Source organism: Rhododendron vialii, chromosome 9a (genome assembly GCF_030253575.1).
Source record: "Rhododendron vialii isolate Sample 1 chromosome 9a, ASM3025357v1".
Classification (NCBI taxonomy): domain Eukaryota; kingdom Viridiplantae; phylum Streptophyta; class Magnoliopsida; order Ericales; family Ericaceae; genus Rhododendron; species Rhododendron vialii.
The window spans coordinates 35,526,528-35,553,520 of record NC_080565.1 but is presented as its reverse complement, the minus strand read 5'-3'; the positions used below and the strand labels follow the sequence as shown (position 1 = coordinate 35,553,520).

The window sequence follows — 26,993 nt, the reverse complement described above, 5'->3', positions numbered from 1 at the left end:
TGGGTTCATTAATAAAAAGTGGGAGTGCAAAAATCATTACTCTTTTATAGGAGTATTAAGGTTTTGTAATTGGAATGTGTGGAAAAGAGAAAAAAGGAAAGGTAAATAGAAAAAAAATTATCTTCCATTGTTTGGTTTGGAGAGGAAGATGGGAGAAAATAGCAAATTCAAGAATTGTACACAGAGGAAATTTCCTCCCATTTTCCTTCCATTTCTTTTCTTCTTTTCTCTCACTTCCCTTAAGTTTTGTAAAATTTGCAAGTGAGAGGGATAAAAGCGGAGGCATATAAGGAGGATCAAGAGGGAAGAACTATGTAACTTGAGTTATGACTTGTGAGTCTTGTAACCGAACAAGACCGCTTCTGGCATATAAGGAGGATCGAGAGGGAAGAATTATGAAACCTGAGTTATGACTTGTGAGTCTTGTAACCGAATAAGACCGCTTCTGGCATTAATTTTTAGGTCTTTTGATTGGGTTATTTTTTTTCTTTTTCTTCTAATTTTTATTCGATTTGAGTTAAATTTTTAGATTATTTATTTGTCTCGACGAGAAGAATTAGAAAACCACAAAAAAAAATATAGAATAAAGTTGCAAAAAAAATCACCAAATACGGAAATATTTCAAGAAAGACGACAACGATCCTTGCAAAAAGGAAAAGTATTAAGGATGCCCTCACATTCCAGAGGGAATGTTATAGAGGGATTGCTATTTGAAAAAGAGCCCTGCTATCCGCAGAGACGATTTGCAGAGAACCACGCAGAGAAAAATGCGTTTGGCCCCATTTCGGGTTCCGAAAAAATTTAGAAAAATATCCATAAATCTTTTGAATATTATTTTATGGGGCCCTGTAAAAAAAATCAGCTCCAGCGGATATCGGTAAGTATTACTTTTGGATTCGTAGGGGCGAAACTGCCCAGTTCGCTCGTACGAATCCAAAAGTAATACTTACCGATATCCGCTGGAGCTGATTTTTTACAGGGTCTCATAAAATAATATTAAAAAATTTATGGATATTTTTCTAGATTTTTTCGAAACCCGAAATGGGGCCAAACGCGTTTTTCTCTGCGTGGTTTTTCGCAAATCGTCTCTGCTGTTAGAATTTTTGTTTGAAAAATGACAGGATACACGAAACCGGGGCTACGAAAGTGTGAATCTGGACCATTCATTCATTTTCTTTCATGGACACTTTCATAGACCTGGTTTCATGTTTTGTACCAATCCTCTTTTACTTGTCGCACTTAGTTCTCTCTGGACAACTCATAGAAAGAAAATATTCCACTGGAATACTTTCCCAGTTTCCTTTTTTTTTATTATCATATTTTTCACTTAATTATCAAAACCCTCAGAGGGAATATTGTTATTTTACTTCTCGCACATTATTTTCTCTTTCTCTGGACAAAAATATAGAAAATTAATAAATACTACTCCTAACTACCTTCGGAAAAAATTAATAAGCGTCACTGCTGACCTGACCCCTTCATGGCGGTGCTGGCTAATGGCAAATGCATTGTACATAGACGACAAAGAAAAAGAAAAAAAGAGCCCATGACGTTTCATGAATGACAAACACTGGTTGATGCCTCGATGGTGCTCATTATTATATTAAAAATATGACTTCTACAATTCAGGGTGTTCGGCCAGTTTATGAGCACTTATTCAGTTCTAGTACCGTTCACTAAGGGAGAGTCCGAGTAAAAGAATATGACATGTTAGGCATCGAAACCAAGCCATCGCCACATGAAAATTAAGTTCAAGGGTTAAGGTCATTTTTGCTAAAAACTTTGACACCATATCTGTAACGCCCCGATTTCTCAAGAGATTTTGGAAGCATTAACCCTAAAATACACTGAATTTTACAAACTATTAGGCCCTTATTTATCCTTATACAAAAATTACAATTTCAAAATAATACAAAAATTCATGTACATTTACTTAATAAAAGCAACTCCAGAGCGACTTTAATTTTGACACGAAATTCCAAGCAATGTTGGCCCAGACTCCGTTCCAGGGGTCCCACCTGTATCAACTGCTCCACTGTGGAATCCTGCACACTCTGGCAAATTGAATGCCGAAGCAAACGATTTGCCAGGATACAAATGTATCCTGAGTGATAATTCACAAAGTAGAAATCCTAAAACCCAATACCACAATATGCAGATCAACAATATAATAATTCATAACACACCGAAGGTACAAAATAATAACACATCGTCTTTTTCTTTACTATCCATCATCTTACATGTAATCTAAGGATTCTCTCCGCGAGATCCTTTCCTCCCACATCCACTAACTACAATCGTCTCATGGGTCCACCCTTCCTCTTGCTTGTCCTGCACCAGGGTCCTAGGTGAGCACATCTAAGTTATGTACCGAGTATGTTCTCACTTAAGACCATAACAAGAGGATTGAGTCATCCCATGACGTATCGTACATTAGGGTCGGACATCCACTACCCCACGCTAACTATAACCGTCTCATGGGACCCATTCTCTTTCTCCAAGAGAAACTTTCCATGACGTATCATACATTAACGTCTCACTAATTATAACCGTCTCATGGGACCCATTCTCTTCCTCGAAGAGAAACTTTGTAACGCCCCGAAAATTCGGAGACATTAATAAAATATTTAAAAGATTATTTTCACAAAAGAAATTCATAAGTTTACTTTATCACCATTTCAAAAGCATATGTCATTATATTACAACCGTTTCGAATAAATCAACTATTATAATTTCCAAATAAACTTTGAAGCATTAAAATCCCAAAAGTTCTGTCAATTCCAATCAAATCGCAACGTATCGACCTTAAAGTATTTTGTCAGATTCTCTTACTGTACAATGGAGTATTAAAATAGTTAAATAGAAATTACAGAGCAACTAAGGGTGTAACCAAAGTTCGATAATATCTTATTCGGTCAACGTCAAATCATTCTTTGCTTACGCCCCTTCTGTTCCGTCTTCAATACCTGGCGTTCGAGTTACCAGGGCAACATAGTACCATGAGCGATGACGCTCAGTAGCCAAAACCCACCCGAACCCATAACTTAGAAGCAATAGCAATATAATTGACATGCATTTAAAAATAACATAAAAAGAGAACAATCAACTTTTCTTTCATTACTATCCTTCAACCTATGTGAGATCTCGGATCTTATCCACAGATCCGTTCCTACCCATAACCTTTGGCACGAACACTGGTGTGGTCCGACTCCCCTTTTCCAGATCCGGATGAAAGATACCTAAGTTATATACCTGGGTATCCCATCCGCAACCATAAGTTCGGATAAAACTTCACCGGCAACGCTCAAGCGCCGTCTAGCCCGGGTTGTGACGCAAGCACAATGCCACCCTTATGTCCCGTCCCAACATCCGAGAGCTGACCACCACCATGCCGTACCCAGGGTTTCGTAAACCAACAATTCACAAATTCACCACCAATCAATCTCCAATCAATACATCACCACGGGTTCCAATCCCGGAATCCAAATCTCAATCTCTCATCTTTTTATCTTTTCTATTAATCCTACTTTCACGTCTAATAAGTTAAATCTGCACATCGCAACCAACCCCGGGAACCTATTTGTCCAATCTATCAGTACAGTAACATTTCACACAATCTAACATTTCTACGAACATACTAATAGGTTAACGATAATTAATTTTTGCGATACTAACAAATCACGCGAGAAAATAAATACCTATTACCATGCTTTTCCGCTTGACAAATTTAGAGACTATGACAGCATGTGATAGAAGTAACATTCTTCTTGCATTAACGATAATACACTTGGCAACTTTCCTCTTAAAATTGTACCATGTAAAAACAATGGTTCTTATATCCTTTAACCAAAATTCCAAGTCATGCATCAACAGAACAAATTTCGCTATAAACTATCGCGTATATTAAATTTCTAATTTCATTAATCAAGCCCAAGCATGCTTTATATTTAATTCTTAATTGCATTGATCAAACCCAAGTCATGCTTTTCTAAATCAAACCCAACGGTGACAAGCAACATTTTTTTTTTAAAACAAAACAAACACAGTGGTGTTCGAATAAGGTGGGTTTTTGTCCGGACCCGACCGGCAGCGTTGTGTTCGAATATAATCATACCGAAACATAAAAATCATTACGGACACGATATATACGTAGGGAGGTGAGTTTCGGACTACCTCTCGTTCGGCAAAACGGGTTTCGGAGTGATTCGGTGGCGGTTCGGAGAGGCGACGGAACTTGGCTGTTGAGGTGAGCTCCGGTTGGTGATGATGAGTTCCGGTGGTGAGGCCGAGGGTGGACAGGCTGGTGGCGTCGGGAGGGCAGGAGGAGGTACGGTGGTGATGGGTTTCGGTGGTGAACTTTGTAATCGGTGGAAATGGTGGAGGCCGAGAGGGGTGATGGCGGCGGTAAGAGGGTGGTACCCAGCTGGCTGTTCTCTCTCTCTCTACAATTCTCTCTTTCTCTCTACCGAAGTGTGTGTGTTGGTGTTCATAAAAGAAGAAAGGAAAGAAAGAAGAGTAATATGGGGAGGAGTATATATCTCTTGGGTAATATAGTGCAGGTTGAATACTTCTGTTTGGGAGTTAAAAGGAAGGTTTCTTGGGTGGTTGTCGACTTCTTATTGGTTAGAGAAAAGGACGTGACAAAAATGGTTAAACATTGACAAGTTAGATGGAAGATGTTTAAAAGAGTATTTTGTTTGCTTCAATTAGTTTAGGATTGTTAGGGAAATTGGATGGGTAGTTCGGTGGAACAATTGAGTGGAAAAGGGCCATGTATAAGGAAAAATGTGGCTGGGACAAATAAGTTTTTGGTTAGGAAAGATTACCTAGTGCAACCAAAGTATCCACAAGGAAAATTACTCGCCAAGCAAGCGCGCACACGCAATCGATTACGGAATAAAATTGGTGTGACGACATAAATAATTTTTCGCATTTAATAAACTAACGAGCAAAAATAATATTTTTGTTTTGATGATTTGTATTATTTATTAAAAATACCAGGTCTTTACAAACTTCCCATGACGTATCATACATTAGCGACTCACTAACTATAACCGTCTCATGGGACCCATTCTCTTCCTCGAAGAGAAACTTTCCATGACGTATCATACGTTAGTGTCACAACATCGGGCCCCTCAGGTAACCCATTTCAACACAGGGCCCCATAGGTTACCCTTGCCATCACCATGGCTCAAATCACAATCCACACAATCACACTTCCAACACTTTACCATTTTCCATTTACTTATCATCGTCTACATGATTCACTACTCGTAACCACCCCGGGAACCTATTTGTTCAATCTACAATCACAACAAAATACCACACAGTTCAACATTTCAACTAAAAGTACTAACATGCTAACAACACATAACCATGCAATAAAATTTATCCTACCATAGAATTAATCATGTGAGTAACAAAATAATATTCAGTTAAATAATTAATTACTACACTTAAAATTAAGTCTATTTCTCTCATTTAGAAATTTTATAAAACATTTTTACTATTTAAATATTTTCTTTAACTCTCATATTATTTATAGATTTTACAAACTAATTTTTTTATTGAAAAATACTTATTGCTAAATTTAGCATTTACTAACTATATTAAATATTAATATGAGATTTTTATAACAATAAAATTATGCGAGGCTATTTTAGTCAATATTTATTAGAGTTAAAGATTAACTAATATATAATCTAAAATATTTCTTGTTTACAATCTAAATAAAGTTTTACTTATAAAATATTCTTGTTAATGTTTCATAAATATTTATCTACTCCAATAATTTATTAACCACGTAAACGTCCATTCAAATACAAATTAACAATGCAACATCAATAATAATTTCACAATCAAACATTTGTTAAACGATCATAAATTTTCACAGGGTATAACACTAATCATTCCAGCACAACCAGGCTAAATTTTAATATAAACAGGACTAAAAATAAATTAACAATTTAACAGCAGATCATCGTCTTCAATAAACTTTAAATCTAAGTAACTCCATTAAAATGCAGATAAAGGTTTTGGGTTTTCGGAAAACTACCTCAAACGCGATTCTAAGTCCGGATAAGTGTTGTACGGTGTTCGTAGATCGCCATGGTGGTTCTGAAATCTCAAGGCAGTGTCCGGTGGCACTCCAACAGGGCCCGTAGCAGCGGTGTATCCACAAAACTCACAACTCTCTCTCTCTCTCTCTCTCTCTCTCTCTCTCTATTCTAGACTTAACAATATAATTGAGAGTAAAATAATATACTGGTGTTCAATTTTTGGATTATGTGGGTATGTATAATGAGAGAGAATAAGGTAGTGAGAATGTGAGATGATAAGTGTAGAAGTGGTGGAATGAGGAAAGAGAGTGATACTGATAATGATAAAAAGATGGGGGACAAGTGCCACATTTGGGGGGAGTTTTCAATTCTAATGTATGTGGACGCATGTATGTACATGGTGAGAATGTATCTGGACGCTTTTATGTATAGGATGAGAGATAGAGAAGTGAAGAGTTAGTTTGAATAGAGTTCTACTTAGGGTTTAGATAGGAAAGATAAGAGATAAATATGAATCACTGATTCGTATATCTAAAGTTTAAATACATATCTTATACAATAGTGTAAATAATATCAATTGTACACATAATAATATATTTTAATTATTCAATTTAATTAATTATTGAATTAAAAATTTAACAATATAAATTTGTATTAAAAAAAATTGGGTCAAAAATCCGGATCGTTACAATATCCAAGCAAGCTAGTTTCTTCTTATCGGGGCATCCAATCGAACTAGTAGTAGAGCCGGAGCCATAAGTAATTTGTCCATTTAACCTTAGTTATTAAGCATAAACACATGATTAGCAACTATAATTGAAAGGCGACTCGGAAATTAAGACTAGCGGTCTTGGCATTGTTACTTCGGAGTTTGTCTCTTTCTAAGATTTCAGGTTCGAATAATTCTCCTTAAATGTTGGCAATTCTTGCAGTCACCTCACCCTCCTGCATATGTAAGCATGTGAAACGACTGCAGGAGCAGGCTGTAGGGATTAGTCCGATGTGTGCACAAGCTGACCTGGAACATCGTGCATCACAATAAAGAAAAAAACGAAAGCTCCACCCAGCCAGATATATGGCGAATATTTTGCGTAGCATTACTACCATGAATATTTCAGAAAGACTACCTAATTACGTCGATGATGATATCAGCAATAAGTCATGATGTCGGGAATTTTATTACTCCGTATTAATTTTTTATTTATGGTCGCCACTGAAGTCAATTTTAATACCATTAATTTAGTAAGCTGAGCTTAGACTTTGTCTCAAAGAAGTCTAAGAAGCCCATATTAGTCATTTTCCAAAAATTGGAAAAAAAAGAAAGAAAGGTGGGGGCTTATTAATTAATGTGATACATGATGTCAAACTGCATGTACGGTATCAAATGTTGACTTCCACTGGTAAGAAAATAATTCCTCAATTATTCGACAATTTATTTTTGTTGAATTATTTGCCCCATTTGTTGAAATATTTGTTACTACTAAACTTGGTAGTGTAATTTTTACATAACATTGGTGGGGCTCGATGTGAAAGTCGAAAAAGAATACAAACGGAGCCTAAATCTCAAAGTTCAAAAATACTTAATAAAGACGTAGGATTACATTTGTCTTTTAAATTTTTTTTTGACAAACAAGATAATCCCAGTTATATTTGTCTTAAGCGAAGTGCATGCATGTATAATCGACCTTTTTTTCCGAGTCAAATACGGTCCGAGAATGTGACAAATATAGTTTGGTACCTTTGGCCTACTTATTGGAGATTTTTTGGCACAAAATTTGGTTATTTTTCTTAATTTCAAATAGATTTGAGTCAAAATTTTAAATTACTAACTTGCTTCGTCTCGATGAAAGAAATCGAAAAAAATTAAAAATATAGATCAAAATCGAAAAAAATACATAAGACAAAGAAAAGACCGAAAAAGTTCTGATTCCTCTCATCGCGAAAAGAGTGTAATTGATGAGACATTTGACCAAAATCTAGTAAAAATTAATACTTCCTCCGTCCCATTTTGGTTGTCTTTTTTTTTTAATGTTCGTGTCAATTTTTAATGGCTTATATCTTCCAATTGTGAATCTCAAAAAATATGCAATATGGATCTTAATTATTTGATAGATTTCAATTTGTTCTATAATACTGTACAAAGTTGTCGAAATCATGAAAAACAGTATAGATTGAAAGATATACGCAATAGGGATTCAGGGGTACTATAGTGCACCATCGGGTAGTGCACGTGTAGAGCGATACACAGCCGTCGATCTCATCAATCAATGGTTCACATTAAAAATCAATTATGATCGATAATAAATGATTTTAACCGATCATAATTAAAAATTATATTTCAACCATTAATTGTCAAGATCGATTGCTAAGAAATTAGGGCGAGTGTCTCTTTCAATTGATTCCTTGAAAAAAAAAGAAATCTAAAAATCTAAAAACTACCAACGTGGAACGCACGTCTTGGTGCGAGAAATCTTCTTCTTCTAGATGGGTCATGGGCGAACGTTCCAAAAGACTGACTCTCTCGTGGCTCGCCAGTCACGACTCACTACAGTCGTCTCTGTTTGTTGGCGCTAAAGCCACTGCGGTCAAGCTTGCGTGGTCCATGACGGCCCTCCCCAATCCCCATTCACACTTTTTTAACTAGAAAAATGATAACACAACCCTAATGAAGCCGGGATTGAGAGATGCTGCCAAGCGGAGGTGCTTGATAATGGTGTTGAGCTGTCGATCTGACCGTTCATTTCGGGAATCGACAGCTTGAATCTTGACCGAGTAATGAACGGTTCAGATCTGTATGTACTCAGATTCAATACGAACTGTCCGTGCTGAGATAAACAGCCAGATGCCGCTCGGAAATATCCGTGAAACGCGTGCCGAAGAAAACTGAACATGTTGGTCATTTTTTTCACATCATTCACGGAGGTAAGCAAAGATCTTTTTTAATTTTAGTACAACCAATTTACGCTTTTGCCCCCGTTACTTGAGCCATGACCTCACTTCATTCTAGCCAGAGGTCAAACTCCACGAGTTAAGATTCAAGAAACACCCACAACTCCTATAAATAAAACCTGTTAAGTATACACAACCGTTAACACGAGTGTAAAGCAAAACAACTTCCCAGCCAAAAAAATATTTCTTTCCAATTCCGCCCTGTTTTCTAATCATGATGAAGAGAGGTAGAGAAGGAGATCTAGACACCTTAACAACCATGGCCAACTACTTAGTGCTCCTGTCCCGCGGCGGCAGCGGCGCGGGCTTCCAGTGCGCCTCCACGGGACGGCCGGACCGGGTCTTCGAGTGCAAGACGTGTAACCGGCAGTTCTCGTCGTTCCAAGCGCTCGGCGGGCACCGCGCCAGCCACAAGCGGTCGAGGGTGGTGATGGGAGGGGAGCCGAACCACCACATCGAGACGACGTCGTCGCCGGAGAAGCCTAAAGTCCACGAGTGCCCCATCTGCGGGGTGGAGTTCGCGCTAGGACAGGCTCTGGGTGGCCACATGAGGCGGCACAGGGCGGCCGTCGACGAGAAAGAACCGCCGGAGCTGAGCCTGTCGCTGCCGCGGGTGACGGTGGTGAAGAAGTCGAGTAGTATTAATAGGACGGTGTTGTGCTTGGACTTGAACTTGAGTCCGGGAGAAAATGGGCTGGAGTTTCAGATGGAGAAGGTGGCTCCTCCTATGCTTCATTGTTATCTGTGATGGGGAATTATCGAGGAAAATTATGGCACCACCACGTGATGTCCCGGGCACTGAATAGTTACTCACTATGAAGAGGTTAGTGTCGAGTTATCGAGGATCGACATTCTTGTTTATTTAATAGAGGGAAAATGATGGTTAATGACGTGTTTTGATAATTAATACTCTTTTAAGGACATTTTCAGCATAAAAAAATATTTTTAACATGTCTTTGGTGGGTATTAATTATTAAAACATGTCCTGCGCCGTCATTTTCCCTTTAATTTTTTGCATGGACATATCAAAATCAGGTTTTTTTTGGATGTTTCATTTAGGTTAATATTGGGATTTATTTATTTGTAATATTTTGTATATTTGTCAAGGAGTAATGTGGAGGAGTACTAATTTTTTTTCTTCCCGGATTAATGGTCGAGCTCTGCACGAAATAATTCCCAGTATATATGAGATCGAAGAAATATCGAATTTTAAGCCATTAGAGCGATCTTGAGGCCTCATCGAGATTTAGGCCGACCCAGATTTTTGATAATTTGATGTATATATTAGGATCTTAGTTGAAATCATTGAAGAAAAACACAATTTTAGGCTCCATTTGTTTCGATGTAAAATATTTTTTTTCTGAAAATAAACTTCAAACTTTTATTTTATAGTGTTTGGTTGACAATTGAAAATATTTTCAAAAATTGACAAATAGTGTAGAGAGGGGGGGGCTTAATTGATGGAGAGATCTGAGAACATTGGAATTGAACGTGGGTCAGGACCGACGATCAAGGAAACTGAGCAGTGAAAATTGCAGTAGAGGGCAACGGGTTTCGAAAAATAACTTATAGAAAATTTAAGGGTAAGTCATTTTTATCCAATTAATGAAAAATGATTTATATGTAAAATATTTTCCCCATTTTTTGCACAACCAAATATCGGAAAATAGATAAAATATTTTACCGGAAAACATTTTATGCCCAAAAAAACGAAGCCTTAGTCAGACATGCATGCAGAAATGTAGTTGTTAAGGATGGAGAGGTGAGGGAGAGATCTGAGAACATTGGAATTGAACGTGGGTCAGGACCGACGATCAAGGAAACTGAGCAGTGAAAATTACAGTAGAGGGCAACGGGTTCATTTCGGAAAATAACTTACAGAAGATTTAAGAGTAAGTCATTTTTATCCAATTAATGAAAAATGGTTTATATGTAAAATATTTTTCTCACTTTTTACACAACCAAATATCGGAAATAGATAAAATATTTTACCGGAAAACATTTTATGCCCAAACAAACGGAGCCTTAGTCAGACATGCATGCAGAAATGTAGTTGTTAAGGATGGAGAGGTGAGGGAGGCCAAAAAGACTTAATTCCGTAGGCACAGACCTATCAATTAATGGACCGGATTCAATTTGGATCAGATCCGAACTCGGTTTGGAAATATGCAGTGAATGATTCTAGCTTGGAAATGGTGTTGGAAAGTAAGAGATCAGAATCGAGAGGGAGTTTGAGTTGTTGGGGAGTCGAATGAATGAAGTTCGATGTTCGGATGAAACATGAGAAAAATATTATGGGGACATGTGTGAACATTGTTAAGCCGCAAATCGGATGGAAACAATAGTGATCTAGTCTTGATATGATTGATGCCAAATAGATCTAACACTTTAATCTTTTAAGTGATCCAAATTCATTCAATGCATATTTATAGAACTCAAGTAATGTGATGCATGTATACTCTGTACGTTCTCTTTGACACAAGAAGAACGTACAGAGTGCACATGCATAAGTTGTTGGGTGTGTGTACGACATCTTGATCCGACCTTGTGTGCATAAGTTCTAATTGCCAACAACACATTTGTATGCAAGAAAGACTAGCTTGTTGTTCTTTCTGTTTTTCTCGGGGAAAAAAGATGAAGCTGTGTTATTATTTGAAGATAGAGTAAGGAAAAAAAAATCAATGCAAATTTTATTTGCAACGCCCACTTACATGATGTGGGTCTTATGTATGTGTAGGCCTCACCCCATAAGAGAGAGACATTACGGATAACCATTGCATTGAAAATTTCCTCCAAAGGGAGGGGGGAAAACTGCAGCCCCCATCTCTTTATTTCTTGTTATAATTGCAGTTGTTTGAACTTTGAAGCCCATACTAATCAATTGGACCCTGAAGTCAAGATGTTCGCTGAGAGCCCAGTCCACACTAAGTTGGGCCTTCTTTCTTGATGACATAGCTCTTGGGCCCTCTCCTCTTTCGGGCCAGACTATTTTGAGGTGGGCTTAGGGGTTTTTTTTGTGAAGAATTTGAAATTTTATAAAGCTATTTATTAAAACTAACCGACCAGCGGTTGGTTAAGTTGTAGAAACTCCGGACTTGATTGGACAAGGTTCAGATTCGAGTCTCCATAGTCTTTTACTGAAGCTAAACATCCTCTTAACACCACCCACCCATAATGAATCATTCCTAGCAGTTAGCATCGGTCCCGATATATGTGCGGTGGAGTCTCTTATTGATACCAAAATAGTCGTGCAGTATGACCAGGGGCGGAGCTATGTCCCCCCCTCCCGAGCTTTCAAGTTTTGTAATTCTACAAGAATGAAGACAAAAAATGGACGACCGTGAACAGTTTAACTTTAAAAATAGTAGACAGATCATGGTCGTTCATTTTTTCATGTAAAAACTCATTTTTTGACATACTTATCGATAGCCCGACAAGTTGATTTTTTGTGTAGTTACATTATTTTGCGGACCCTACAAGATGTACGATTCGAATTTTCCAAAAAAACTCGTGAAGGGGGCTGGCTGTTTGAACAACCCCTTGTCCGGATCAACAGGAAAAAACTTTTTCTATTTATTAAAACTAACCAACCAGCGGTTGGTTTAGTTGTAAAAACTCGGACTTGATTGGAGAAGGTTCAGATTTGAGTCTCCATAGTATTTACCGGAGCTAAACCCTCTTTAACACCACCCACCCATAATGGATCATTCCTTAGCAGTTAGCATCGATCCCGATATATGTGTGGTGGAGTCCCTTATCGATACCAAAATAGTCGTGCGGTATGACCAGGGGCGGAGCTATGTTGCCCCCCCGGAATTCCGAGTTTTGTAATTCTACAAGAATGAAGACAAAAAATGGAGTGCACTTGGACAAAAGAGAAGTGTGAAAATCAATTTCATTTTTTAAAAGGAGAAAGTAAGCTATTTTTATTTTTTTGGGTGCAACAGAAATTCAAAAGTAAGTTTTTTATTGCTTAAACAAGAGCGGCGTTTCTACCCATACAACACCACATTTTTTTTATCAGCAAAAGAAAATTTCATTAGCACGATGATAAAAGATGGAATCAGTACAACAACACGTATGCTTTTTCAGTTCTAGTTTGGACTTTTGGAGAGCCTTTTTTTTTCGGATTATCGAATTGGATTTTAGTAATGGGATATGCATGCATTGAATGTGTGTAATATTTTCTCAATCAGAAATCAGAACTATCCCCGAATTTTCCTTTATATATTAAAATATTAAATGCATTCACACTGTATAAAACAGGGGGGATATGATGATACTATGAGACTCAACTAACTTAATCCATGAAAATTAAAAAAAAAAAACTAACTTAATCTGAAACGATTCGTGAATTAGAATCTGAAGTAATCAACGGTTAGATTTTAAACATGATCAAACTAGTTAAGTACATACTGAACCAAAGCTTTTACCAAGTAATCTGAACCCAAGGGGTTGGCCTAGGACTTAGTGGTGATTTTCACGAAGTTATATTTACTAAATGAACTAAAAGTAAAGTTTTCTAGGCAAATTGTTGTCCTAACATATATCAACAAACATACGATTTAGCGGAAACGAATTGACTGTTGCCATAAGCAGCAGAAATTATACTCCTTAGGAGCTTGTTCCCGCCAAGGTTTCATGTTCAATTTTCTCTGTTAGGAATTCTTGGGGCCATCTCACCTCATCGCGCAAGCATGCGAAAGGAATTAGTCTGAGATATGTAAACTGGCCCTGGCCACTCTTTATTACAAAAAGACAAAAGAAGAAGAAGAAGAAGAAGAAGCTTTTAAGAAATTTACTTTCGGGAAGCAACTCGAATTATTGCTTCAACAAATGATCAAAGTAAAGATGGATCATGGAGTAAAATCCTGTCATGGGACCATTTTCAACTCGAATTATTGCTATGAGGGAAAGAGTTCGATTACATATCCGCTGGTTAAAGGGCCCAAGGCCTAATCAGCTTTAAGCCGAAGGGATTAGTCAAGTGGTCTTGGCCTGAGACTTAAGCGTTCTCTCCGTCTTTAGGTCTCAGATTCGATTCTTGTTGCTAATAACTCTTGGAGTCATCTCACCCCACCCGTAAGCGTGTGAAACAACCGTGGAAGGGGCTATATGGATTAGTTCGAGGTGCGCGCAAGTTGACCCGAGACACCTTACATTACCAAAAAAAAAAAGAAAAAGAAAAAAAAAGGCCTAATCAGCTAGCTTTTACTTATTGAGATTTTGGTAGGTGCAATGGCTAACTTGTTGCTCATTAATGCCCTTCAAAAAAACCCAAAAATGAGATCATATCAGCATACAATCGACAATTTATCGGTTACTTAACATTAATTGCATCCTATCAGTTACTCATTAAATCCGATGTAATCTGGATTCAACTTTTTGTAATCTGCTTTCTGGAGTGTTCTCATTACTTTTCAACAGAAACTAGTGCAGACCGTTCAGTGTGCTTGGTGTCATCTCCTAAAGTCACGTAATTCGCGTGCGTGGATAAGAGTGCGAGTGCGATCGTGAAAACGTCTTTGAAACACATCACAAATTACTAAAGTTTGCGAGCCCGCGAGCGCAATGTGAGAATTGAAAGCGAAAACGCAGAGCATTTCGAAGAAATATGTGACTAAGATCACTTTTACAACGTTTTACCATGATGGCCAATCTCATCGCCGTCAATTTGCTAACTTTTGAGAATCTAGAGATTTTTTTTCCCGACTGGTCAAAGGTGTTCGAGTAAGTTTATGCGCACCTTGACTATTCTTTTCCTCAGTCCGGTCAAAAGCATGCCACACCGGGACTAGAAAACTCAGAAGAAATTTATCGGAGAGATTGAGATTCTATGTTCGGTGAGAGTAAAGCTTCACTGCCTCACTGTCAAAACCTTTCACATGATTACCGCGTGAGGCAAAAGCGAGAGTCACGCACAGTTCAATTGGATTATTTGAGCCGTTAAACTACGGGTTTCATACTATAAAATCCAGTATTCATTCAAATAAGGTCCCGTTTTGCTAAAATTTTTATTTTTTAAGTAATCATTTTTTATTTTACGAGATAGATTATTCTCTCACAATACATCACTTTTAATTTTAAAAAATAAGTAAGTACTTACTTTCCTTAACAGAACAAGGCCGTGTATGATCAAATTGGTAAAATAGTTTTGCTAACGATAGCTCATTAGGCGGTGAATAATACGCATATAAGATTCGAATTGGATATCTATACATCTTCACGGATACCACTCCACTTTTTCGAATATCAATACACTTTTTCCACGTTATATACTCTCCTTAAGACAACGGTTAGCGCTTTTCTTGTTAACATCGCTATAGATAGCCTGTCAACTTGTTTTCACATTCAATTTTTTTTCACCTTTATAGTAATAAAAGGGCTAAGATTTTTTTTTGATAAGTAAAGGGCTCAGATTATGAAATTAAAATTATAGTGGTTCTCTTTGTTTTCACATTAAAATTTTCTCTCTGAAAAGGAAGAAAAAAAATAAGGTAAGACTTTAAAAGGTGGTGTTCCTGTGGAACAAGTTACGGGAAGGCAACAACCTGATCATACACGTGGACGAATTATATAGGTTTTATGCTCGTACGGCTGTTTCTACTATCAATTTACTTGACCAATGAGTTATGGCCACGTCGTGAACCGAATCTCTTAAGCTGCGTCGAGTTTCAGACGATAAGCCCTCCCCGGTTACAATCCAAAGGTCACGTTTGCGAAATCATGGCCATGAAAGGACGAAACGTGTAATTGGGAAAACAAACCTAAAATCCTGTGGTTTTCGGCACACGATTAACGCATATGGCCAATCGAATGGTCGATGATCAAGGCATGAGATTTGAAAATTTGCTCTCTTTTAGATTTTCAGTTCACGAATTTTGTTGATGCTTATCAATTTTTGCACCGCTTTTCATAAGAAATTTGGTCCCAGTTTTAAACGAGCCCCTTTTAATGGATAATCATATTTTAAATCTTGTCGAGAACATTAGTAATACCAAAAATTATGTCGATTGGAAATCGATAACTACGGTTTCCAAACCCGCTTATGTTAGGGAAAAATATGTCGACACACTTGATTAGAACACTATCCCGGCATGGATCTCGATCACGATAAAATATTAAAAGTGAACAATTGCGACCATCTTTGCAGGCCCATAAAGCACCCACAAAAACCTTAACTAGTTAATTAGAGAGACACCATCTCTTATTCACAAATGAGCAAAGTTGTCAACACAACTTTAAAAGTATGACTCTAGATACAATTAAATCTAGAACCGTTTGATGTACATGATTCTACAAACAGCTTCGAACACGAAGTTGAGTTTGTACGGGACAACACCCATCCGAGCTGTCCATATTTGGCAATGAACAGCTCAAATTTCATCTCGGCCGAACAGACTTCAGCCGTCCAATCGTGCATTATCGAGATGAAATCTGAGCCGTCTATTGCCGAGCATATATGGCTCAGAGACCCTGGGTTCCTTTTTTTTTTTTTTTCACAAATGGGCAACCCATCTTAACGTCTCTGCATGCCACGTGTACGTATAGAAAATTCAACTCATAGGTTAATGGTACACGAAACCACACCATAGCTTTCTTCAGCAGTTTAAAAGTCTCACTCTCTCTCAGTTCCTTTCATTTCTCCATTCTAGTATAAAAAAAACTTCGGCTCTGTTTTCTCCGGCGTGGGGTCGCCGGAAATCTCCTCCGGGGGCGTCTCAGGTACTTCCACATTTCAAACTCTCTCACTGGTACCGTTTAGCCTTCACATTCTTCTCTGTCGTTTGATTGAGTTTCATCTCCTTGATGGTTCATACAATGCATGTTGTTTTTTTATGTATAGATATATGCATAACGTGTAATCCTTGTAATTCAATTGCGGTTTAATCCAGATTTCGGACGTCAAGTTTTGTTTACTGTTGTTCTCTTGCTAGGTTTTGCTTGAAGGATTGTGAGGAGGCATTTTGGTTTGTAGCTGACTCTGTGAATTCACTTTGATCAAAAGGAAGAGCAAAAGTGGTGTGAAAAATGGTGGGCTTTCTTTTCTTTTCTGATTGAGGCTTTTCTAAGGGAGTTTTGTTTTGGGCATTTTATTTACTCATTTCTTCACCTGGACTATAGGTATCAGAGCGGGACCCATTTTATCCCACAATTTAAAATTTATAATCTACACTCCACGATGACCCCCACAATTTAAAATTTATAATCTACACTCCACGATGACAGACCAGCACAAAAGGCTGTACGATGATAGACCCAAAAGAAGCTACACGTGACAGATCTCAAATACCAAATACAGCTGAACGTGAGGGGATGTTAAGGAAATATAGTCCCACATTGCGTGGGAGTGGAATGGGTGATTACTCAATAACATGAGGGATTTCTTCACTCATTGCCAATTGGTTTTTAGTTGGTTATAAAGTTTCCACAATGATTTATTATTGTCTAATTCTTTCCTGTTTGGCCAGTTTGATTGTAATCTTTTCAATGTTCTAAAAGTCGCTTAGCGCTAGTCGGGCGGTCAACCACCTTCGAGCGATTAATCGGCAATTAATTGGCGCATATTAATTAGTACTCGGTGATTAATCGTTAGTCGGATCTAATCGGATAGGCTCCGCCAACGATTAATCGGCGGTTAATCGCCGATTAATTCCTTGTTTTAGAACATTGAATTTTTTGTGTATTTGTGGGGCCTTTTTTTGGTCACGTTTTAGAAGACTCTATACCACCTTAATCCCAATCCAACACATCAACAAATGTATCAACTTTCTCTCCGTAGGAATTGAAATCAAAACCTCACCACCTTTGACTGCAGTTACACAACCTTTAAATCGGCTGCCCCGGTTTGTCAGGCCTGTTAGGCCTAATGCCTTTGGTCATACCAGGAAGGGTGCTTGGTCACACCTACTTTTTATTTATTTTTTTAACCGAAGGAAATGGAAAGACTTAATTATTATTATTTTTTGCTCGGCAATGAAAAGACTTAAAAGTTGATCTCTATCTCTGAAATTTTAGCTTTTTTAACAATCTCAGTACACTTTAGTGTAGCTACACAACCGTTCCAATTGCCGCTTTTGGTCCTTGATATTGGTGGTTGAAACTTGAAAGTATTTAATTGCAAGTAAGCTAGTGACTTGTGTAGAGAATCAGTTCTAGGCTCCAGCTAGATTCAATTTTTTCCTTCCTGCATTAGAATAAATGCATTGTATGATCAACATATCAGAAATTTTGGATTTATAGTTGGAAATTTAGTTGTCTCCCTTATGCTAGCTACCTTGCTGTTTTTGGATGAATCATCTAATTAAGATGAATTGTGTCTAAGTGCTAGATTTCAATGTGTATGTCTGATTTTTTAAACGTTTTTGCATGTTGGCGAACATGCATTAAATTATGATAGGGCTCACATTGATCATCGTGATTAGGATAAATTGCAATTAAAGTGCTAGATTTTGCTTACGTTGCATATCTGATTCTTTAAACGTGTTTTCATGTTTACGACTGTGCATTAAATGTTGATAGGGCTCACAAAGATCATCGTGCCAAGCAGAGAGCTTCGTTGTCTCTTGATTTTGTTTTCTCTTTGCACGTTGTTTCTAGCCCTTAAGGATTCCAGGAGGCATATAATCAAATGATTTATATGTAAGCAAGGCCAATCTGTGAACAAGATAACTTCATCAACCTATATATTTGAGTGTCTATAGTTTATTATCTGCTGATTAATTCAACCAGTGTAATTAGAATATGGTTTTGATTGAAGTAATAGTTACGTTATTCAGGATGAAAATGATTGGCTTGTGATGCCTACCTGAAAATGACCAAGATAACCATCTTAATTTGGATTTAGCCGACGATGTATCCTTTTGAGAGCTGATTGGAGAGGATGAATCTATTGAGTGGGATCCCAGCTAATATATTGAAACCTTTATGGCATATTATCCTAATAATTGAACTCATTTTGTGACTCATAGAGAGGTAATCCAATTTGGTTCGGTAGTTTTTGGCTCCAATGGATCTAAATGTCCTAGTGCTTTATAAAGTTACGATGGGGGAGTTACCTATACAGTTTTTGAGAAGCTGTTGTTTCATCTTCTATACCCTTTAGGTTCTTTGTGTTTCTTCCTTCCTTTCTTTCTTTTTTGTTTTCTGTGTATGGACTATTGCAATGGAGGGCAGCAACTGCTAAGAGGGAGGAATACGCGGTGGATGAGTTGCAAATAAATCTCTTCTTTCTCTATGTTAGTGTTTCTTTGAAGAGGCGTAAGCCTGAGGCCTTGTGGTTGTGTTTCGAAAAGTTCAGGAATGTATTGATAGTTACTTCCCGATGCCTTCCTTGGAATGTGTGGTGGGGGAGGCATAGGTGTGTATCTTGGACTAGAGTAGGGTTCGGGTTTGTAGATTTAGCTATTGCTTAATGTCTTCCATTATTGGATGATTGGGGTAGTTCCTTATGTGAAGTCATTGGTTGATTTTGTAGGGTATATTAGCTTTATTAGATAAACCTGGTTTCCACTTATCTCTTGTATTTGATATTAGGCATACGGCTTTCCACCCTCTGCCTCCATACAATATTCTGGAAGAAAATTCCAGTTTTGTTGGGGTCATTTTGGACCAACTTAAATAGTATGGTTGAATATTATACATATGTTTTGTGTTGAAGTTCTTTATATACTTGGTTAGTTATGGCCCTACAGTTGTATTTTATCCTTGATGGACTCAAGATAGCATGGAATTACTTGGAATGTCTTGGCGTTAGACCATGTTATTAGAAGCATGGATTGCTAAACCATACGGAAGGAAAAGCATATTAAGATTCTACTTGTTTTACCCTTCGAAGTTCTGGCGATCAACACCATCACACTCTTTGATCGGTCAAACAGCCATCCAATCGAGCATAGGAAGGTTGGAGGTGAAAGAGTATTTTTGGGAGCATATAGGAGAAGAGGAGAAGTTCTGATGAACTATTGAGCTCATTGGGTCATTTATATGAGGAAAGAACGAAGCAAAAGTCAAAGAAGAAAGGGATTGCTCAACCCAAGGCAAGAAGGAGAGACTTCATGAACCACACAAGCTGGTTAGATGCGTGAGACCTCGACCTACATTGGTGTCACAACCCTTAAAACCTGTAACAAAATGTCATATTCAATATATCTATGTTACACTATACTCCTCCTCCTAATTCATTCTGTTCCGATATGCATTGTCAATGCAGAAATAACAGTAAACACATGCAACCATGTGAACATAAATCTAAAGCAATGAATGAACTAAATGCATGTATTTGAGGGTTTATTTGTTATGGTGTCCATTTGGCGAGGTCAATAATGCTTCTTTGGAGCTTTTATTTGTTGTCCTGCAAAATTAATACTTCTTCAGGGCTTTTGTGCCCTCTCTTTATCTTTTTAATATCAGAAACAAAAGAGATTGTATAAAATTATAATGGAAAGAGTGCAATAAGATTCAAGGACAAGAAGTCTTTGAAAGTAAATAAAAAAGATAGCCTTTACGCTATATGTCATATGTCGCTCTCCAATCCCTAAAACAACAATTTAAGGTATCTACCAAAGCCCAATAGGATGACAAAGTACTCACTGTCTCCCACAAAGACTCTTTAAACTTGTCCTCTAAGATACTTGTATTTTGCTCTAATCAAAGAACCTAAAGAACAAAAGAGGTAACTAAGAAGAGGTAACACATATTCCCAAAGCTTTTGCCTTCTTGTTGCAACCTAAGCCTTAAAAAACAAACCAAAGAAATAACAAGGCTGGAAGCTTAACATCGATACGTGCCCCCAGTGATAGTACTAGACCGTCGGGGGATCGAGTATTGTACGAAACCCCCTTCAAAAATCATAAGGAGAGGCAAGATTCTTATCAATTTGAGTCAATGGTTGGCCTACTATCAAGTGCATATTGCACAAGGAGAAGAGTATCTGAGACAAATTAGCCAGAGCCACCGAATGAATCTACTCCAAAAGGAAAAGTCAGTGTCAAAGGATACGCCGAAGGGCAATGCAAAGGTGATATGAGGACTACTTATTTCTCCCACACATGATGCACCAATAAGGACAAATTAATATTGCAAACTACGTCTTTATCTTTTTAAGATGTCATTGGTCGTGAGTGTGAAGCAAAGTCCTATATCACCTCAGTACCAAAATAATATGAACAATATAAGTGTAAGGGCACGCTCGCTTCAACAACTAGCTTTTGGGGTTGAGTTCTACCCAAGTCCGTGTAACATGATATCAGAGCTAGGTAGTAGAGATTGGGTAGGGTGCATGTTATGGGCCTACACGCGGCAGGTGCTGCCGAGTGAACATGCTGCGCGTGAGGAAGGGTGTGAAGAAGCTTCACATCGCCTGGTTACCAAAGTAATTTGAAGTATATAAGCGTAAGGACACCCCACTTCAACAACTAGCTTTTGGAGTTCAGTTCTACCCCAGACCGTGTAACAGTGAGACTACTTGATGTGAGAGTCCATATAAAAGTTTCAACTTAAGGAGGCACCATTGCTTTTCAAACCCATTTGGATAAAATCGGTCATTCTGTTGAGAAAAGATTAGTACAAAAAAAATTCCGAAGGAGTTAAGAGACCACATCCATTTATCACTACAATTAGTTCTCAAGGAAATGTCATCAAGTATATCCATCAAAGGCACCATCAAAACACTGTGGCTTTGACCTAATTGATATAAATGTGGAAAGATTATGCAAAATGAAACATTCTATGCTCAAATATCTTCAAAAATTGGACACTCTTCTCCCCTTACCCACTTTCAAGGGTACAAACAAGAGAAAAAGGGAAGAATATGAAATGAGAAAAAGGGGACAAGTATGAAATGAGAGAAATGCCAAAGGAGAGAAATAGCTTTGAGTTTGAGCGTTACCCCAATTAACCACCAAAAGTCTACCATATCCGAAACCCTGTATTTACTCTTGAGTCTTGACTATATAGAATTCCATACATAGTTACGCTCGCACTTGATTGAAAACCTTCACAACTTCTTGCCAAGAAGAGCAATATTCCTCACCATAATGTTTCCAAGACCAAGACCCCTTTGCTTACTGGACGGGAATTCACCTTCTAGCTCACTAAATGTCTTCATCCATACTCTCCCTCAAGAAATCCCTGATCTTATATTTTATTGGCCAGTCCTATCGGAATCTCGAAAATTGATGAATAATAGTTTGGAATGTTCCACTAGAGAGATTGAACTAAATTATACCTTCCTCCCTTAGAAAGTACACCCCGCGTGGCCCCTCTCAATATTTTATCTAGTTTTTTAAACACTAGGGGCTGAAAACACTACGTCCTTTGATTGCATATCAAATGTAGTCAAGTACTTAAAGGGAAAATGGTCGGTCAATGGAAGACACTAAAATCTTGATCGACCTTTGTAATTGTAATGACCTGCGCTAGCTGACTTGTTAACCCTTGGCCTAACCACGTGGCTCAAAAGGTTAATCTGAAGCTGGTGGGCCTTATTACATATACCACGTGACTTTCCCTTGAAGTCCCGACGTGGGATCTTACAATCTCCCTACCTTATGATGCAACGTCCTCGTTGCATTGGCCCAACAACTTTCCCCTGGTGGCCACGTTGTGGCACTTAGTTCTGTACAACACATTAGGGTACTTGTACCAGATTCTAGAGGTGGCCCCCACCATGTAAACCACGTTGTGGCACTTAATTTTGATTCCAACTGTAACGACCCGTGTCAGCTGACCTATTAACCCTTGGCCTAACCACAATTTTGGCATGTGGCGTACCACGTTCACAATAATACTTAGTTTTACTTGAGGTTTATCACTTGGAAGTGTGAGTTCTAATCATGTAATCGGTAGAAGCCTACCTGTAGTGTACCATAATTTTGGCATGTGGCGTACCACGTTCCCATTCCCATTCCTTGTACCCAACGAAACATAGGTCTTCAGAAGATGCATGCGGTTTGGTAAACCAGATTTCACCAGGGACCATGTGAGCTCAAATGGCTGGTGGGCGTGTCTCAGTGGTTTATCTTTCCCGAAAATTTAGATCAAGCAATATACTGATGCTTCTTGTTTATCATGGCCGTGATTAGTGCTGTACTATAGTCCAACTAACTCTGCTTGCTAGTGAACTCGCGAAGGTAATAGATTTTTCATGCAGTCACATCTACATATTGCAGTTTTATGCGCAATAACTAAACAAAATTGGTGCATTTTTGAAAACCTTTTTAAGGAATTATCCTCCGAAGCAAGAATAAGCTGATTTTAATGCTGTAAGATAAAGATTTACGTTATGACACCATTACTACAAAACAAGGGAAAAGCCATTGCCCTATCAGGTCATATCTGTGGATTTCTTCAACTTAAAGCTATTTGCAACAATCTTTCGGAAATTATTTATGTTTGGGTTTTGGAAAGCACATGTTAATGTGTTTTGCTATGGAATATACCTCCAAATAAAGAATAAGCTGATTTGAATGCTTTAGGACAAAGATTTACGTTATGACGCCGTTACTACAAAATAAAGGAAAAACGATTGCCCTGTCAGATCATATCTGTTGATTTTTCAACTTGAAGATATTTGCAATAATCTTTCGTGCATCATTTATGTTTGGGTTTCGGAAAACACATGTGACTATGTTTTGCTATGCAATATCATCTCTATAATGAATCCAAAATAAGCCTCTCCATCAAAGTACTGGGCATTTCAAGCATAAACATGCATTTCCAATAGCAAGGTATTCTCAATCTGCTTCTCTAGGCTTCCATATATTCTGTAGGTGGTTGAGGTAGGAATTAGATTTCCGTCCTTTTTCATAGTCCCTTGGGTATACTGTAAATGCTGATCAAGCATTCACATGTTTGGATTGTGCTTTATTAGTGTAATTATTTTTAAATGTAGTTGATAATTGATATCTCTTTATCATGTTTTCTTTCGTGATGCCGCACACACTTGTGGACATGTTGATCTTCTTGACGGCTGGACAAGTTTAATTCTCTTGTACCCAAAAGTGTCATTGGTTTACGATGTTGTTTCTTCTGTTACTGATTTAAGCATAGCAAAGTTGGAAACTTCCTAACCAAATAGATAGTGGATATCTAACTTTTGTGTTTTGACAGTCTTTTCAGAACAAGAGCTTTTGGATGCCAAGGGATGCTGGGTGTCTAGCAGACGGAGACACAAATTACGATAACCCTCCAAGAATTGAACCAAAGCGTCCTCACCAGTGGCTTATGGATGCTTCCGAGCTAGAACTATTCAGGCACAAGAGGCAAGAGATGGAAGCTGTTAGCAGCAGACCAAGGTCAGGAATTCCAAACGGTTCTATTTCTCTATGGGACAACCCTTCAGTTTTTCAGACAGTCTCAGGGCAGTTTTCAGATCATCTATTTGGATCTGATATGGTAAGGACTTCCAATATCATTGATAGGAGCATTCCAACTGCTGGTATGGGGAATTTAAACGCGGAATTGAAGGGCTTTGAGGATCAATTAGGAATCCGTTCATCGGTTAGTTTGTCTATGTCACATGCAATTCAAGATTCCTCATTCTGTATCAATTATGGTGGAATTAGAAGAGTTAAAGTCAATCAAGTCGGGGCATCTGACAATGGTGCGCCTGTATCAATTGGCCACCCCTATAGTTGGGGGGATAACAATCTGTCCGTTGGTGCTGCATATGATAAGACTGATAACAGCATGTCTCTGGGCCCAACTTATGATAGGGGGAAAGGGATTGCTATTTCTATGGGCCCCACCTTCTCTAAACCCAATGACAATTTCGTTTCCATGGATCACACATTCAACAAAGGAGATGGCAGTTTCATGTTGATGGGTCACAATTTTTCTAAGGGTTATGACAACAGCTTGTCTATTAGCCAGCCCTTTGACAAGGGTGATGGTGCTTTTGTATCACTGGGTCATGGATATGAAAAGGGAAATGCGAGTATCATGTCTGCCAGTCATGACAACAAGGAGCATGATAATTTTATTTCGATGGTTCCTACCTATAACAAGGAAAATGGAAATTTCATTTCAGTTGGTCCCTTTTATGATAAGGGAGATGAGAATAGCATATCGATGCGTCCAACTTCTGTCTCGGCCAGCACATATGTCATACCCAGGGGTACCACCGATGAGAAGGGAAATTCTGGAAATATGTCTGTGGAAGAGAACTGCATAAAGGGTGGGACTGGTACTAATTCTTTTGGAGATTTTCAGAATGAACCGGAGACCAATCCCTCTGGTGGGATGACAAGTGGCTATGATTTGATGGCAAATCAACCCTCTGTTCAAACTTCAGCACCTGGACTAGAAAATGCGGCTAAGAATAAAATTGTTGCTCCAGCGGCTACCGCTAAAACCAAAGACACTCCGAAGAGTAAAGAGCCAAAGCCCTCTAAGAAGGTTGCACTTAACAACAACTTCCCTTCAAATGTCAAAAGCTTGTTATCAACTGGTATGCTTGATGGGGTTCCTGTGAAGTATGTCTCCTGGTCGCGGGAGGTGAGTTATAATCCTTCAATTGGAGTATAATTCATCAAGGTTATTGTCAATTATGGTGAAACTTCGTTGTTTTTTGTGGCATTCAGCATAGTCTTAAAGGAATTGTAAAAGGGACGGGTTATTTGTGTGGCTGCACGGATTGCAAGTTCTCTAAGGCAAGTGATAGTACTTAGTTTTTGTTTCATTTTTTGAGGTACACGAATATATTTAGCCCTTGTGTTTCTTGACTAACTGGCCATTCAAGTTGTTGTTTGTAGTCCCTCAATGCTTATGAGTTAGAGCGTCATGCGGGTTGTAAGACCAAGCACCCAAATAATCACATTTACTTTCAGAATGGAAAGACAATCTATGCAGTGGTCCAAGAGCTGAAGAATACCCCTCAAGAGATGCTCTTTGAAGCAATTCAAACAGTCACTGGATCCCCCATAAATCAGAAGAATTTCTGTACTTGGAAAGGTGATTTTCTTATCTTTTTGATAAATTTTTTTTTTTTGAACTGCGAAAACTTTTTCTTTATCTTCTTGATAAGTTGATATGAAACAAGACATAAGAAGATAGTATTTTGTGACCTTTTTCACTATATAGCTCATCTGAAGATGCTTTTCCAATTTATGTTTTTATGATTTTTGTGGTTTTCTCAGCATCATATCAAGCTGCAACCCGAGAGCTTCAGCGTATCTTTGGGAAGGATAAATTGACTGTAGCATCTTGATATCTGAACTTCGCCTTTTCCAAACCTGTGAAGTTGTTTACCTCCGGTCTGTGAAAGGCATTTAATACACCAATATGGCGAAGTTAAATCAATTTTCAGGTACTTGACGAAGGAACAAAATCCTTGTTGTTATAGCTTTTAAGCTTTCATGGACTCCAATGTTATTTTCTTTTTGTGGACGGAATGTTCTCTCGTATGAACAGATTTTGATTTTGTTTCGGGGAATGTTAAATTTGGTTCAAAGCAACTAGAGTCAGCTTCTGGAGTTCAGTTATGGTGTCATTATGTGTTATTATACAGTGTTAATGTAGGATATAGGAATTTGGGTGAGTGAGGAAATTCCGGTTAGGATAATTCTTTTCCTCTTGGTCTGAACCAGCAGTAGTGGTTTCTTGTCGAGACGCAATGCTCAATTGGGATTGACGAGCAAAAAGGAATCTGTCTGTCGATGGAACCAAAGTGTGCTTGTCATAGTGTCACTTTACTAAAGCTACTACATTAACATACAGAATCTTGTAGCTGGAGTTGGCTCTGCTCAGTGTGAATCCTACCAGTTCGGTTCAGTTGGGCCGTTGTGGTGGGGTCATTCTAGTCCATTACTTCGATTGAAATTGTTCATCTCGTAGACCTCACTGAGTTTATGTTGGTCATCTTAGTCGGTTTTCTGTGAGGAATGCCACCGATAGGGACTAGGCTAGTACATATGTGGGTATAATGTCCATCAAGGCCCCAGAGAATATTAGAGTTCGTTCCGCCTTGGCAGTGCTTGAACTTGG

At 38.2% G+C, this 26,993-nt stretch overlaps 2 protein-coding genes across 2 annotated transcripts; both read left to right on the top strand.

Annotated features, from left to right (window-relative positions):
• The first annotated feature begins 9,136 nt into the window (after positions 1-9,136).
• Positions 9,137-10,246, top strand: LOC131300890 (zinc finger protein ZAT12-like). Its single transcript, XM_058326903.1, has one exon. It carries the CDS (start codon positions 9,223-9,225, stop codon positions 9,754-9,756), a length of 534 nt encoding a protein of 177 aa, XP_058182886.1. The 5' UTR covers positions 9,137-9,222; the 3' UTR covers positions 9,757-10,246.
• Positions 10,247-16,635: 6,389 nt separating this feature from the next.
• On the top strand, positions 16,636-26,462 carry LOC131300888 (uncharacterized). Its single transcript, XM_058326901.1, has 6 exons — positions 16,636-16,733; positions 16,946-17,042; positions 24,120-25,505; positions 25,592-25,660; positions 25,763-25,961; positions 26,147-26,462. Exons 2-6 carry the CDS (start codon positions 17,040-17,042, stop codon positions 26,215-26,217), a joined length of 1,728 nt encoding a protein of 575 aa, XP_058182884.1. The 5' UTR covers positions 16,636-16,733; positions 16,946-17,039; the 3' UTR covers positions 26,218-26,462.
• Positions 26,463-26,993: the final 531 nt, after the last annotated feature.

What these genes read in the sequence shown, in the direction of transcription:
- LOC131300888 (XM_058326901.1), top strand. An exon ending in CGGATTGCAAGTTCTCTAAG is followed by an intron (nt 25,661 to 25,762) that starts GCAAGTGATAGT and finishes TGTTGTTTGTAG; the next exon opens with TCCCTCAATGCTTATGAGTT. An exon ending in GAATTTCTGTACTTGGAAAG is followed by an intron (nt 25,962 to 26,146) that starts GTGATTTTCTTA and finishes TGGTTTTCTCAG; the next exon opens with CATCATATCAAGCTGCAACC.
- LOC131300890 (XM_058326903.1), top strand. Translation starts at nt 9,223, where the DNA reads ATGATGAAGAGAGGTAGAGAAGGAGATCTAGACACCTTAACAACCATG.